Below are 12,513 nucleotides of genomic sequence, written 5' to 3'. Positions count from 1 at the left end.
TAAATTCGCTCACATTTTCTTTACAATGGTTAGTATAATGAAAATGTAAAAAAACTATTTACATTTATAGCTTTTATTTTTTAGAAAGTTTATTTCAGAGCAGAACCATATTTATTTAAATGATTAAAGGTAACTTTTAAATAAAGACGTTGTTAGAACTTCTCCTATTCATTTCGAACCAAAAGCTTTCGGTATCTGAAAAGCTCGTGCTCGATTAACACTAAAAACTAAAAATCACATCCGAACCCGGTTATTAAAAAAGTTTCTGAACAACGAAAGGCTAAAAGCTAAGGATTAAAACGTATTACAGCTTCCAGCTATAAAGCATCTAGCAAAATAATCTTAATCTACAAACTTAAGCTTGAATTAGCAAAACATACATAAGGTTTTTATTTGATTTTACTTTGCAGTCAAAAATGGATTATTATTATTTATTTATTTATTAATACACGTTGTTAGTGTTCGGATAACAACAAAGTCCCACAAAACTATAAGGTGTAAATTATTACAGGAATAAAGCGATCTATTCTTTTGTTTTTGGGAATCTATTCTTTTGTCTGTCTAAAATAACTACAAATTTAAGATAATTAGAGCCTAATACTTGTACCTCAATTCTTCAGATACAACTTACGTTTTGTCTAATTCTTTATTTTTTTCATCAAAACAGAACACACCAACTCCAAATTGAATTAAATCGGCCATCAAATGAATTTGAAACGCCATTGCGACATGACGACTAAATTCAGAGAGAGCAGTTTACAAAATCGATAAAATTAATTCAAAGAAGAATTAATAAAACGAATAAAACTGAGAACTCGGCGGTAATTCTTTTATATCTAACTTGTAATATGATAAAAAATGCTAATTGCCACTAAACTAGTAGATGTAAGGCTTAATTATTAAGATAATTGGAGGAATATTACAAGTATAACGATATATTTGATCATAATTGACGGAAAATAATTTGATTCTTATACTTTATTTAACATCACAATAATTCTATAAAACATGTACCTACATTTTGGCACAAAACCAGTCAGCTTACAGGCAAAATCGGAGCCCTAATGGTGATTATAAAATAAGATTTTCTATTGTTAACGGCCTTAGATTTGGCTCACCCTGTTGGCCTCCATTAGTGCTTACAAAGCGTGCCAATTTTTTTATTCAACTACCTAACACTTTAGACTATTTTAATAATACAAATTACGAGAAATTTTTTGCGATCACAAAAAATAAACTCATGCAACCAACGATGTACTTACACAAGTTTATATTTTCGAAAATCAGGGAACGTAATCAGTTTTAATTATATTCTACATGGAAATACGTCTTTTTAGATATGCTTTCTTTATTGAATAACAATTCTGTCACAATTAAACTTTTCGCAAAAGAAAATAGAGCCGTATGACTTAATAAATTATGCACTGTCGGCAGAATTTCTCTCAAACTTCGTCAGACGTTTATAAAACCAACCCTCGTGTATTTCCATAAACATTGCTTTCAAGCTTTCAAAACAGCTTTGAGAACTTTATAAATATACATCATGTTTATACATTTAGGTGTTGTTTTGTTCGTAATTTATAAAAAGTTAACAGAAAAAATACCAAATGTTACCGACTTATTTTTACTTATTGTTTTATTGTTAAACTACTTTAATGTTGAATAATAATTAATCTTTCTTTTTTTTATTCTCTCTCATGTAACAAAATAAAGGCTGATGATGATGATGATGATGATGTTACAAAATTAACTCAAAATGTAGTTCGCAAATTTTATATATAATCCGCAAGAACACACATTATTTTTTGGAATATCATTTATCATTATATAATTTTTCGAGTAGATAAAAGTCATACGTACTAGAATGTGCTAGCCAGTGGTTAAATTTAAGAGTACTTGTTTGTGTAACCTGTTGCAAGCAGGAAAATATGGCTCACGTAAATAAATGCACATTATTTAGTTCCGGGTGCCCGTTGCCGGTATACGAGCCTGGCTAGAGATTTATGCACCTAATATATCACTGTCTAGAGATAATGGTCTTATAAAAAATTATATTCTTTTAACAATTTAGTTTCTATTCAATTGTTATTTTTCCCACTAATAAAAAAACAAAAGTTTGTAAATACTGCGTACTAAATAAAGATGTTAATGTGTCGCGAAAAGAACAAAGTTGATATGTCGAAAAAAAGTAAAGAAGTTTAATCTTATAATTTACTGCTTATTCGCTATAAAAATATTTAATATTCATTTTTATTACAGTTAATAACAATATTTCTTTTTATAGTGATCATAACCATAATTTTCTTTATATTATATTGATCTTAAATGTCTGAAATAAATACTTTGATATGTTTTATATTTACATCACCTTTTACATGTATTATTTATAACTATCGATCATCGATCATGTTTTGATAAAATCAGGCTCATCTATGTTATATTGACAATGTTATATAATGCGGTATCACTTAATTTCTTATTTCTTTTCAGCCAATCCGTAGCATTTTTGGTTTGCATATTTTAATTAATTAGTACATTAATGAAAGGTCTTAAAAATAACATATTTCTTATTTTAAAACATACGTACAAGCTTGATGAGCATGTTGCATCCGAGCATTATCTACAAACATGCTCGACCTTTCGTCTGCACGTAAAAGCTTCCTCGAAGAACATCTTAAATGTGTATTCAAAATCTTCGAGTAAATTACTGTCGGAGAACTCTTCTTGCTGTTACAAATTTATAATTTTTTCTACAACGTCACTTTAACTGTACGCACACCCTCTTTACGAAAATATCAATCACGAATAAGATGCTTGACGTCGCGGCTGCACGTACAAACGTTTTTTTCGTTCATCAAGTAAGAATAAGTTTGAATATTATCTTTATTTTGAATATAATTTATATATATCGAACATTTTCGTTAGGTTCGAGCATTTGCCTTGAGACTTCTATAGCACACACATTCATAAATGATTGTAAGGTACCACTATAGTAATGGACAGAAAGGTAAAAAAAATGTTTCAAAAATATTACTATTATATATTAAAAATATATAAAAAAATATTCACTAATGAAAATTTTATACCAGGTACGTGCTCACTCCGCGTCTCTTTAAATTGAATAGATTCTCGATAGCGCAGCAATTTTGTGGATGACTTTTATTATGGACTGATAGCTTTAAAAAGGAATACTTCAATAATGTTTTTGTAAACATTTTACCAAAAACCCATCTCGTTAATTGGACGTCGCATGCCAACTATGTTTGCAAAGCTCTACCAACTTTGGTTACTTTATACAATGTCCTTTACCTTGCTGGAGCGATATTAAAAAATACTTATTAATTTTCACACCCGTGTTCTTTGACGAATACAAGAATAATGTTTGGTAATACATATTGAAGAATTCAATACTTATACTCGTAGGTAACGGTCATGGGTACAAACGTTTTTGGTCTTTATTAATATTCCGCTGTATATAAAAGTTGGCGCCTGTCAAAAATAGCAAAGCAACAATGTGATCCTGGATAATTGCCATTTATTATATAAAGCGCATAGCCTATATCTTAAATTACTGAATTAATTTTGTACTTCACGTTCCAAAAAGATATGCTAGCATATTTAATTAGGGATGACATAATCGGATTTCATTTTGAACTATAACATTTTCAGTATCTTCGGATCTGCTTAAGTATCATTATTATTAATTCATAGCCAAGATTAAAATTCCATGTTTATTGGCGCCAAGTCAGACAATTCACCATAAAACTGATTAAAAAAATATTTTTTTTTCCATATTCATGCGTACGTCTTGAAAGGCTTTTATTTATTTTAAAATGCCAACTCGTAGTATGCACGCAAGCGAACAGTAAAAAACAATTCGTTGCTTAAAAAGCGTTAAAAAAATAAAATTCCCTGAGGTGATGCGACATCAACAACCATCGATAACTGCCAAAGCATACGGATCGTTCATTTACGTTGACATTTTTAAAAGTTTCAAGTCAATCCGACAGTTTAAAAAAACATTAACGAGATCGTTCTTTTGCTTTTATAATAAACCGTTTATTTTTATTTTATACGAGCTTTTACCCGCGACTCCGTCCGCGCGGAAAAAAAATAAAAAACGGGGTAAAAATTATCCTATGTCCGTTTCCTGGTTGTAAGCTACCTGCCCACCAATTTTCAGTCAAATCGATTCAGCCGTTCTTGAGTTATAAATAGTGTAACTAACACGACTTTCTTTTATATATATAGATTCAGTTACCCCATAACCATAGAAATATTAGCTCCAAATATACAGAAAAAAATACAATTCTGTCGTTTTGTTTTGCGCAAAACAAATTGAATTGAATTGAAAGAAAAAGAAAAAAGGTTGAGTCTGCCATTCCCACCTTTTAGTTTATCTTACTAATATTATAAATGCGAAAGTTTAGATGGATGGATGGATGTTTGTTAGACGGTATCACCGGAACAGCTCCACGGATCTTGATGAAATTATGCACAAATATAGAACATAGTCTGGAAAAACACATAGGCTACTTTTTAAGGTTTTTTCAATTCCGCGCGGACGGAGCCGAGGGCGACAGCGACAGGTAGTGGACATATGTAATTTTACGCTCTTAGTTCAAGGCAATAGATAGTACAGTTCATATTCAAATTTAAGCAGCTTCCTCTGCGTGAACAGATTTGAAGCTACTTTGATGTTTGAATCCTTAACCATGAGACTGGCAACGCTTTTAATGTTGCTAGTGCAAAAATACTAAGATTGTTATTAAGTTTTGAGTCTTATTTTCTTGTATGATAAAGTGTACCACCTCCAGGATCATTATAAAACCCGCCTTCACTTAATACAAAAACTTTTTGTTTTACATCGTACACTCAATTTTAAAGACTGTTTATTTAAACCTCCCCACTTGCAAACTTGGACAAAGTTTCTTATTATTACTTCAAAACTTACTTCGCAAAAAGATTTTGGAAAATATTAAAAGTGTCCCTTGCATGGAAATTTTACTGAAGATTGTCACGTTATTATGAAGAAAATAAAACTCCCATTTTTAAAATGCACGCATGCACAAGGATGACACCACTTCGATAAACAATACAAAATAACAAAACACAACAAGTAGAAACATAATTTGATTTTTATTTTGTAAACTACAAATGTAAATTAATTCTTATGTTTAAAGAAATATTGAATATCCATTCGACAAATTATAAATTCAAATTAAAAATTAATAATTAAAAAACTAAATTAAAAATTTAATCAAATTATTTAAATTAGACCATAAAATTAAAAAATCACAAATAAAAAAATTACAAATATATATTTGGTTAATTTTAAAATAAATAAACCAGCAATTTCGAATTCATTCAAATCACTAAATCTAAGTAGGGAAGCTTTAATAACGCAAACTGGCCACCGATGAAATTAAATTACGAGGAAAGATTGTTAAAATGGATGCAAAGTGGTTCGTTAAGGGGAAAAAGAAAAAATGTTCCGATGCTCTTTGTTACAGCTGAAAGCCTCCATTTAATCTTTTTTTTTTTTTTTGCACGAATCAACAGTTTAATTCATAAGTTATTGTTTCCATAGAACAAATGTTGATAATAATAGTTACATACGAAACTGAAATATTTAAAGCAGAGCCATTTTAATAGGCCACATTTGACACTTCATCAAAATTCAACTAGGTAACCTTGTAACGGTCATAAAATATTATTTATTTTTTCCAAATTACAACTGCACAATTGCTTACCTTTCTTCAAATTTCGAACTTCGTTGCAATGTTGCGTCAGTGAACTCTTTTTCTTTTTAGACACTAAGGATTTAACCAAAAAATCGAATTAAAAACATGGATGTCTCATAATTCATAATAACTGTATTCGATTCACTTATGCTTGAATTCGTATCGATTCATTCAATTTTATCGACGTTTTTAAGCTGGTTAGGTCACTATGAAGGTAAAAATTATAGATGTCTTATGTGGCCTACCAAAGTGGCCGTTATAATTTGTAAAATATTCACATTTCACGAGATTAGTAAATTCAAGAAAAAAATTGTGTAAGCTGCCTACTGCAATTTTACATAGGTTGATGAAAAACGGAAACCGAAGTGTATAGTTAAATTTTAATAATAAGTGTAATACGTAAAAATCTATACTATCACCTTGTTATGTTGTGAGTTTAATGCATCCGAAATGCATTTTTTGTCTCTAGACATCGGCTTCGGCCGTAATCGATTTCATGCTAAAACGTTAGGAACAACACTATTAACTTCCGGTTATTCATATCGATAAATCACATCACTATCAAGCGGATATTATGTTGGCAAAAAGTTGAAATAAATACTTTTTTTAAATATTCAACTTAATATGACTATTTCTCTATAGGATTGTACTAATAAATAAAAGAAAAATATGTCCTTATTTAATCTATGGCCAAGGCAAGTAATGGGTTAACATTGAGAATAAATATTAAATTCAACATCGATACGATATTGTCAAAGTTTACACAACATTACCAGATGATTACTTTAATCATTTTAACGTTATGAATAGTAAATTAATCGCTTTTGGAAATAAGAAAAGACCATTTTAAAAACAAGATTTGTAAAATGGAACCCTACAACACGCAGACGCGCGCTAGTTGCGCCGTTGTTTAATGCGCATCTATTGAGTTGGCAGCACTGTCTTGCATCCTCAAGCTACTCGGACGGTCGCCATTACCACGCCACTTGCACGTTATCGCGCCACCGGGTCTAAAAACTGTCATAGTGTAGACTTTGTGTCTAAATTTATAAACTTTTTATAATTCTTTGTTATTGTGTTCAAAATGTCCGACGAAAAAAAGGTACAAATGCATTGTAATTACCGTAAATGTTTACATCTATAGCTTCAATTACAGACATGGCGCTTCGCGTAAAATGTGGTTATTATTTCGTTCGGTTCAGATGCTTTATGTTAGTGTGATTATTACTACTGTTACTTTTTAATTTTCAGGGAGAAAGCGAACATATTAACCTAAAGGTGTTGGGTCAAGACAATGCCATTGTCCAATTTAAAATTAAAAAACATACACCCCTGAGGAAACTAATGAACGCCTATTGTGATCGAGCGGTACGTATGCTTTCTTATTTCTAAAATGCATAGTTGCTAACTGTAGGTCTGGTAATTTGCTACTAATTATCTTATTTTTGATTTATTGAGGAGAACCACTAGTATTGCATGCTTTAAATCAAATAAATGCATCTATTTTTCTTTCTATCTACTCATGGATGCAAAGCCCTAAGCTTGATTTTAGCGGTTGATGTAATTTGTTAATGTTACAGTTCTTTGTTGATGAATTAAAGTTACTAGTGTCATTTTCTAATTTTTGTACAATCGGTATTTTAACTTAAAATAGGTACATAGATTTTTTACTCATGATGCTATGTTCAGATTCCTCATGACTCTCAGGACAGTTCAATGAGCACTTTCTTATTTGTATTTAGCTTCCATTCTTTTTTTATAATTAGTTAATATAGTTTCTTATTTGTAATTGCACACAAAAATTGTTGGTATTATTTTGTAAAATGATTTTCAAACTGCTAGTTACCATCTTCTTTGTTTTCCAATTGCACTTTTCTAACTTCTGTTTGTTTTGCAAATAGTATAAATTTTGTGTGATTGGTAAAATATATGTCTGCTAAATATAGTGTAATAATATATTACAATTATATAAATTATTTAATTAATTAAACATAGTGTGTACATCTACAATTTTAGAAAATGTTCGTAGGGTATCGATTTAAAAATCAACTCAACAAGTGTTGATCTCAAATGCGGTAAAGCTAGTTGTTTCTACAAATTTAATGCATATAAAAAGCAGAATATTTAAATGTTGGATATAGTGGAATTTTGTACATCATAAAATTTTATAATGTTTATTTTTATATTATAAATAAACTTAACTGTCTATCGCGACTATGTCCGCATGCAATTAAAAAAACTTAATAGTGGTATGAAGGATAGCCTATTCTCAGACCTATTAATTACACATATAAATTTTCATAAAAGTTGGTCAAACCATTTGGAGGAGTATGGGAACTAGGTATTGTGATGTGAGAATTTAATATACAAGATAACCGATCATTTTCTTGTTGGAGTTGAAAGACTATTTTTATTTGGCATATTGTGTGTCACTGATTTGCCCTGTGAGTTCACTTTAACAGAACAAAAGTTTGCACTGAATGTGTAAAATTTTATGGACACAAATATACTGTGGATATTTTCGTTTTATAAAATGTTTCTGGATATTACAGGGTCTGTCAATGCAAGTGGTCAGATTCCGATTTGATGGTCAACCAATTAATGAAAATGACACACCAACATCCTTGGAGATGGAAGAGGGGGATACAATAGAAGTGTACCAGCAACAAACAGGGGGAGCGTGTTTCTAGTGTAATGTTTATATTAAGGAACAGTCTTATACGTGGCATGATCAACAATGTTGCCCATCTCAAAAATTTAAATTAAGTTACTTTAAAAAAAAACAATAGTCTCTGTAAGTCGGAATTTATGTGAAAGTTGAAGAGGAATGCATCGCAAAATTAGTTGTTTATATTTCCATTTTTTTTCTAACATTATTATTAGGATAAAATTTGATTTAAACCAAATAAACAACTTCAACTATTCCATTGTGATAATTTAGTTGACCTGACTAATCAGTCAGTATTTTGAATGCTGAATGTGTGCACTGTGGTCAATGAAATTAGTTTTCGACAGAGAGTTCCATCCCATTGTCACCTCTTAATTAATGTACCTATCTTAAATAAAGTAAATGTAATAATTATGATGGTTCTATTATTTCTCCTTGTGTTTTATCTCCCTCAATAATTAAAACGAAAATAACTATTCATGAAAATATGACTAGAAATATTTGGAAGTCTGATGTAGCAAAAGCTGTAAAGGAATATGATCCTACCATAGTCTCATGAATGTTGCAAGGAAACTACTGGTAAATGGAAGTAAGGAATTTAGTTTGTTATAATACTAGATATCTTTTCAACATATCCTTAAGAAATATCTTGCAATTTTCGTTTATTCTGTTTTTTAGGAAATTTTAGTAAAATGGAAAAGTAAACTAAGCCTAAGTAATACAAATTATGTATTACAAGATCAATTACTAATTTAAAACTACCTTATTACTATCACAATCTGGTCTTTTGAACTTATTACGCTTGCTTCATAGGCATCGTCAGCCGGTGATCTAGGTCTAGGGGGGACAGCTACCTTTAATATGGTCTTACTCGAAGTTTTTATATGTATTTTACATTTTTCTATTCTCTGGGAATTGCTACTGCCCCTCTTTAGCGACACCCATGGCTTTCTTTGCGAAGGCGTAATAGGTTACTGTATCATTAGGAAGTTCTAAGAAAAAATGGTGCTGAATAAGTTGAAGATTAATTTCTAAGCTGAAGCGTAACTTGCCATATATTGCTCTAAGATAACTGGTTTCATACTAAATCGCGTTGTAAGTTTTATGGACGTACTAGAATAGACATTTTAAAATAGAATGAATTTCAATTCATTTAAATAACGGCTGGAATGTTTTTTTTAGATCTAGTTACATTTTTTTTTTGTTTTCAGCAAACACGGCTCAGTATGCTCACTATGTTTTCAACACTTTGGATCAAGACAGGAGTGGACTTCTTAGTTTTGAGGTAATTATACAATAGCTGTTTAGGTTTTGGGTTTGTTTAAGTGTTTAGTTGAAGTTTAGGGTCAAAAAGAAAAAGTAGTATATGATGTTAACACAACAGTTGACACCTCTCTACTACTTGTGTATTATAATAATCGATCAAATTATATGCAATGCAGTATGCTTATATTTAAGGCTATGCCTTGGTTCTTAATTCGCTATCTTTCAGGAATTCGTAACCGGCTTGTCGATATTATCCCGAGGTACTTTGGAAGAGAAACTGCGGTGGACTTTTTCGTTATACGACATTAATGGCGACGGCTACATAACTAAGGAAGAGATGACTGAAATAGTGACAGCCATCTATGACCTCATGGGCAAGATTGTGGAGCCCATGATAGACGACGACGCCGTTCGAGAGAAAGTTGAACGACTGTTTCAGGTATTGCTACAGATTTACTGCAGCAATTTTTTAATATAAATGTAACTATTCTCCATGTAGCAGTTACTTTCTTTCATAAACATTCTGTCTTACCGATTTATTGCTAATAAATTTACAGCAGTTAAATGAAATGAACTGGAAAAATAACAATTCTACTTAATAGAACTTGAAGTGTTTCCTTTTTGAAGTTTGAAATTCTCAGAAAAAAAAACTTCTCGAAAAAGGCAGCATAGCGAGGGTACTTTTTAAATATTTAAAATGTGTATTTTCCAGAAAATGGATTTAAACCGCGACGGCGTCCTAACACTCGATGAATTCCTCGACTGCTGTCTGCGCGACGAGGATATTATCCGCTCTATGGGCGTGTTCGACAGTAACTTCTGACGAGGCCCCGACGGCGGGAGACCCGTCTCGCGCCACGCACCATAAACCTATAAATCTCTACAACATTCGACTTTAGCAATAATTATTCTGTGCTTCGTGAAATTTTAGCTAAAATCTCCTAATACTATATGTATTGTAATATCTAATATCGTATGAATAAGTCCAACTGTCAGAATGGACATTACTTTTTAAATTCTCTCAACAATATAACCGTCAAATTACGACGCCACAATCTTTGAATAATTATAACATGGTAAATATTAAAAGAAATTAAATGTGTCATTGAAATAGTGTTGGAGATTAAAATTAAATTTTTACTTTTCAAAATAATATAAAATGTGGAATTAAAATGAAAATAACATTTACATAAAAACTCATACATGTGTAGTTTTATTAACTGTAGCATCTCAGTGTTTTGTCTTTTCCTAATATTTATCTGAAGACATTGATGTGTAGATGCAGTTCTTTAGCTAAAATGGTTAGTATAGCTCCTAGCTATAAAATGAATGTAATTCACTTCTATGTAACCATATAATGTTGACACATAGAAAATTTATAATTTAAATGTACCTTTTATTTTACCACTGCGATTTTTGGGATTTAAAATATGTTGATCTATTAAAAGAACAGTTTAATAAGTTTACCTTATTAATATTTGATTACGTTTATAAACAAAATGTTGGCAAAAATACAACTTTCAATTGCCTCTCACTTCATTAACTTCGTTTTAAATTGTTCCGGCCATTTTAAATAGAATATCTAGAGTAATGTACTCATTTAAGATATGTGAAATTATTTATATTTTTTCGCATAGCTCATTGTATAAATTAAAACACAATTTTCAATTCGTCCTTTGTCCGCATTTCAATATGTCCAATTCATATAAACAATTGAAATATGAGCTTTGTAAGTACGACTCAGATTTTTTATTGAATTTATCTGCAAAAGTAAAAATTTCTGATATAAACTAACCCTTGCACTGCTGATTTTAGAAATAATAGTTTATTGACACCTGATAAGATCTTATTTACCACAAGTTATTTGCCAAATTGTATTCGGATTTCAAAATCGAGACCATTTCGTTCTAATTCCAAAAGTTCAAAATCTAAAATTTGCGTTTTTTTTTTGAAGCAGTGCACTATAATTGACATACAACACTGCCATAATGCCAATAAAACAATCGGTTTTTTAACCATTTATATAATTCGACATTTCATCCAGTTTTAATAATTCACCTTAAAGTGAACTAAATATTAAATAATTATAATCTTTCAAGTTTGGATTAATTTGCTAACAAAATATTTGCAATCCAAATTATAGTTTTTATAAAAAGATGTCACATTTGTAAATATTTTACTATGTACATACTCCCATACAGTTTATAGATTTAAATGTATATTTTCATAGTAAATGTTAAATGGAACCAAATAACTAGAAGACATAAACTTATATCATAAAAACTTATTAAGTAGATATGTGTATTACCACCACAAAATAATACAAAAATTTTAATGTGTGATTAATAAATGTTGAAATAAAATCAGTTCGCCCTTAATTCCTGGTTTACATTATGCCAGTTGTAAGTCAGCGCTGATGTTGAGCGCCACTGTCCTACTATACTGGCATAATGATAACTAGACATTAATCAACAATACGACCGTTACGTCTTTTATTTAAAATTTATTGTCGGTCGAGCTTACATAGATAAGATATTTGTGTGTCTTCCCTGTATTAAATTATGTTTCAAAATTTCACTTTAAGCTGTGTCCATTTGAATTCATCGTTAATATGCTGTAAAAGGATTAATATGGTATTGTTTATATTATTCAAATTAAATATGTCTTATGATAAATTACCGTAATTTGTTAGAAAGTATGATGTAAGTCCTTCAAATATTTACTAATTAATGAATGTAAATGGCAATTTGTAGGCGATGAATTATTAGATTCACAGATAATTTTAATTTTCGTTGATGTTACAAATCCTGCTTCTTTGCTTTTACATTGATTTAA

General features: G+C 30.3%; 2 protein-coding genes across 2 annotated transcripts in view; both read left to right on the top strand.

Annotated features, from left to right (window-relative positions):
* The window catches only part of LOC106708685 (Kv channel-interacting protein 4), a gene marked incomplete at its 5' end in the record, with an annotated part of 75,290 nt that extends 64,565 nt beyond the window's left edge, over positions 1 to 10,725 (top strand). Inside the window, 3 exons of the mRNA XM_045680083.1 lie at positions 9,624 to 9,697; positions 9,905 to 10,117; positions 10,391 to 10,725. Of these exons, the coding sequence (XP_045536039.1) occupies positions 9,624 to 9,697; positions 9,905 to 10,117; positions 10,391 to 10,501 (398 nt within the window). The remainder of the gene's footprint in view (positions 1 to 9,623; positions 9,698 to 9,904; positions 10,118 to 10,390) is intronic.
* Positions 6,686 to 8,826, top strand: LOC106708686 (small ubiquitin-related modifier 3). Its single transcript, XM_014500223.2, has 3 exons — positions 6,686 to 6,846; positions 6,996 to 7,112; positions 8,297 to 8,826. The coding sequence occupies exons 1-3, from the start codon at positions 6,829 to 6,831 to the stop codon at positions 8,432 to 8,434; spliced, it is 273 nt and encodes a 90-aa protein (XP_014355709.2). The 5' UTR covers positions 6,686 to 6,828; the 3' UTR covers positions 8,435 to 8,826.
* Positions 10,726 to 12,513: the final 1,788 nt, after the last annotated feature.

The sequence above is a fragment of the Papilio machaon genome, chromosome 11 (assembly GCF_912999745.1).
Source record: "Papilio machaon chromosome 11, ilPapMach1.1, whole genome shotgun sequence".
NCBI classification, from domain to species: Eukaryota; Metazoa; Arthropoda; class Insecta; order Lepidoptera; family Papilionidae; genus Papilio; species Papilio machaon.
This window is presented reverse-complemented; position numbering and strand designations above follow the sequence as displayed.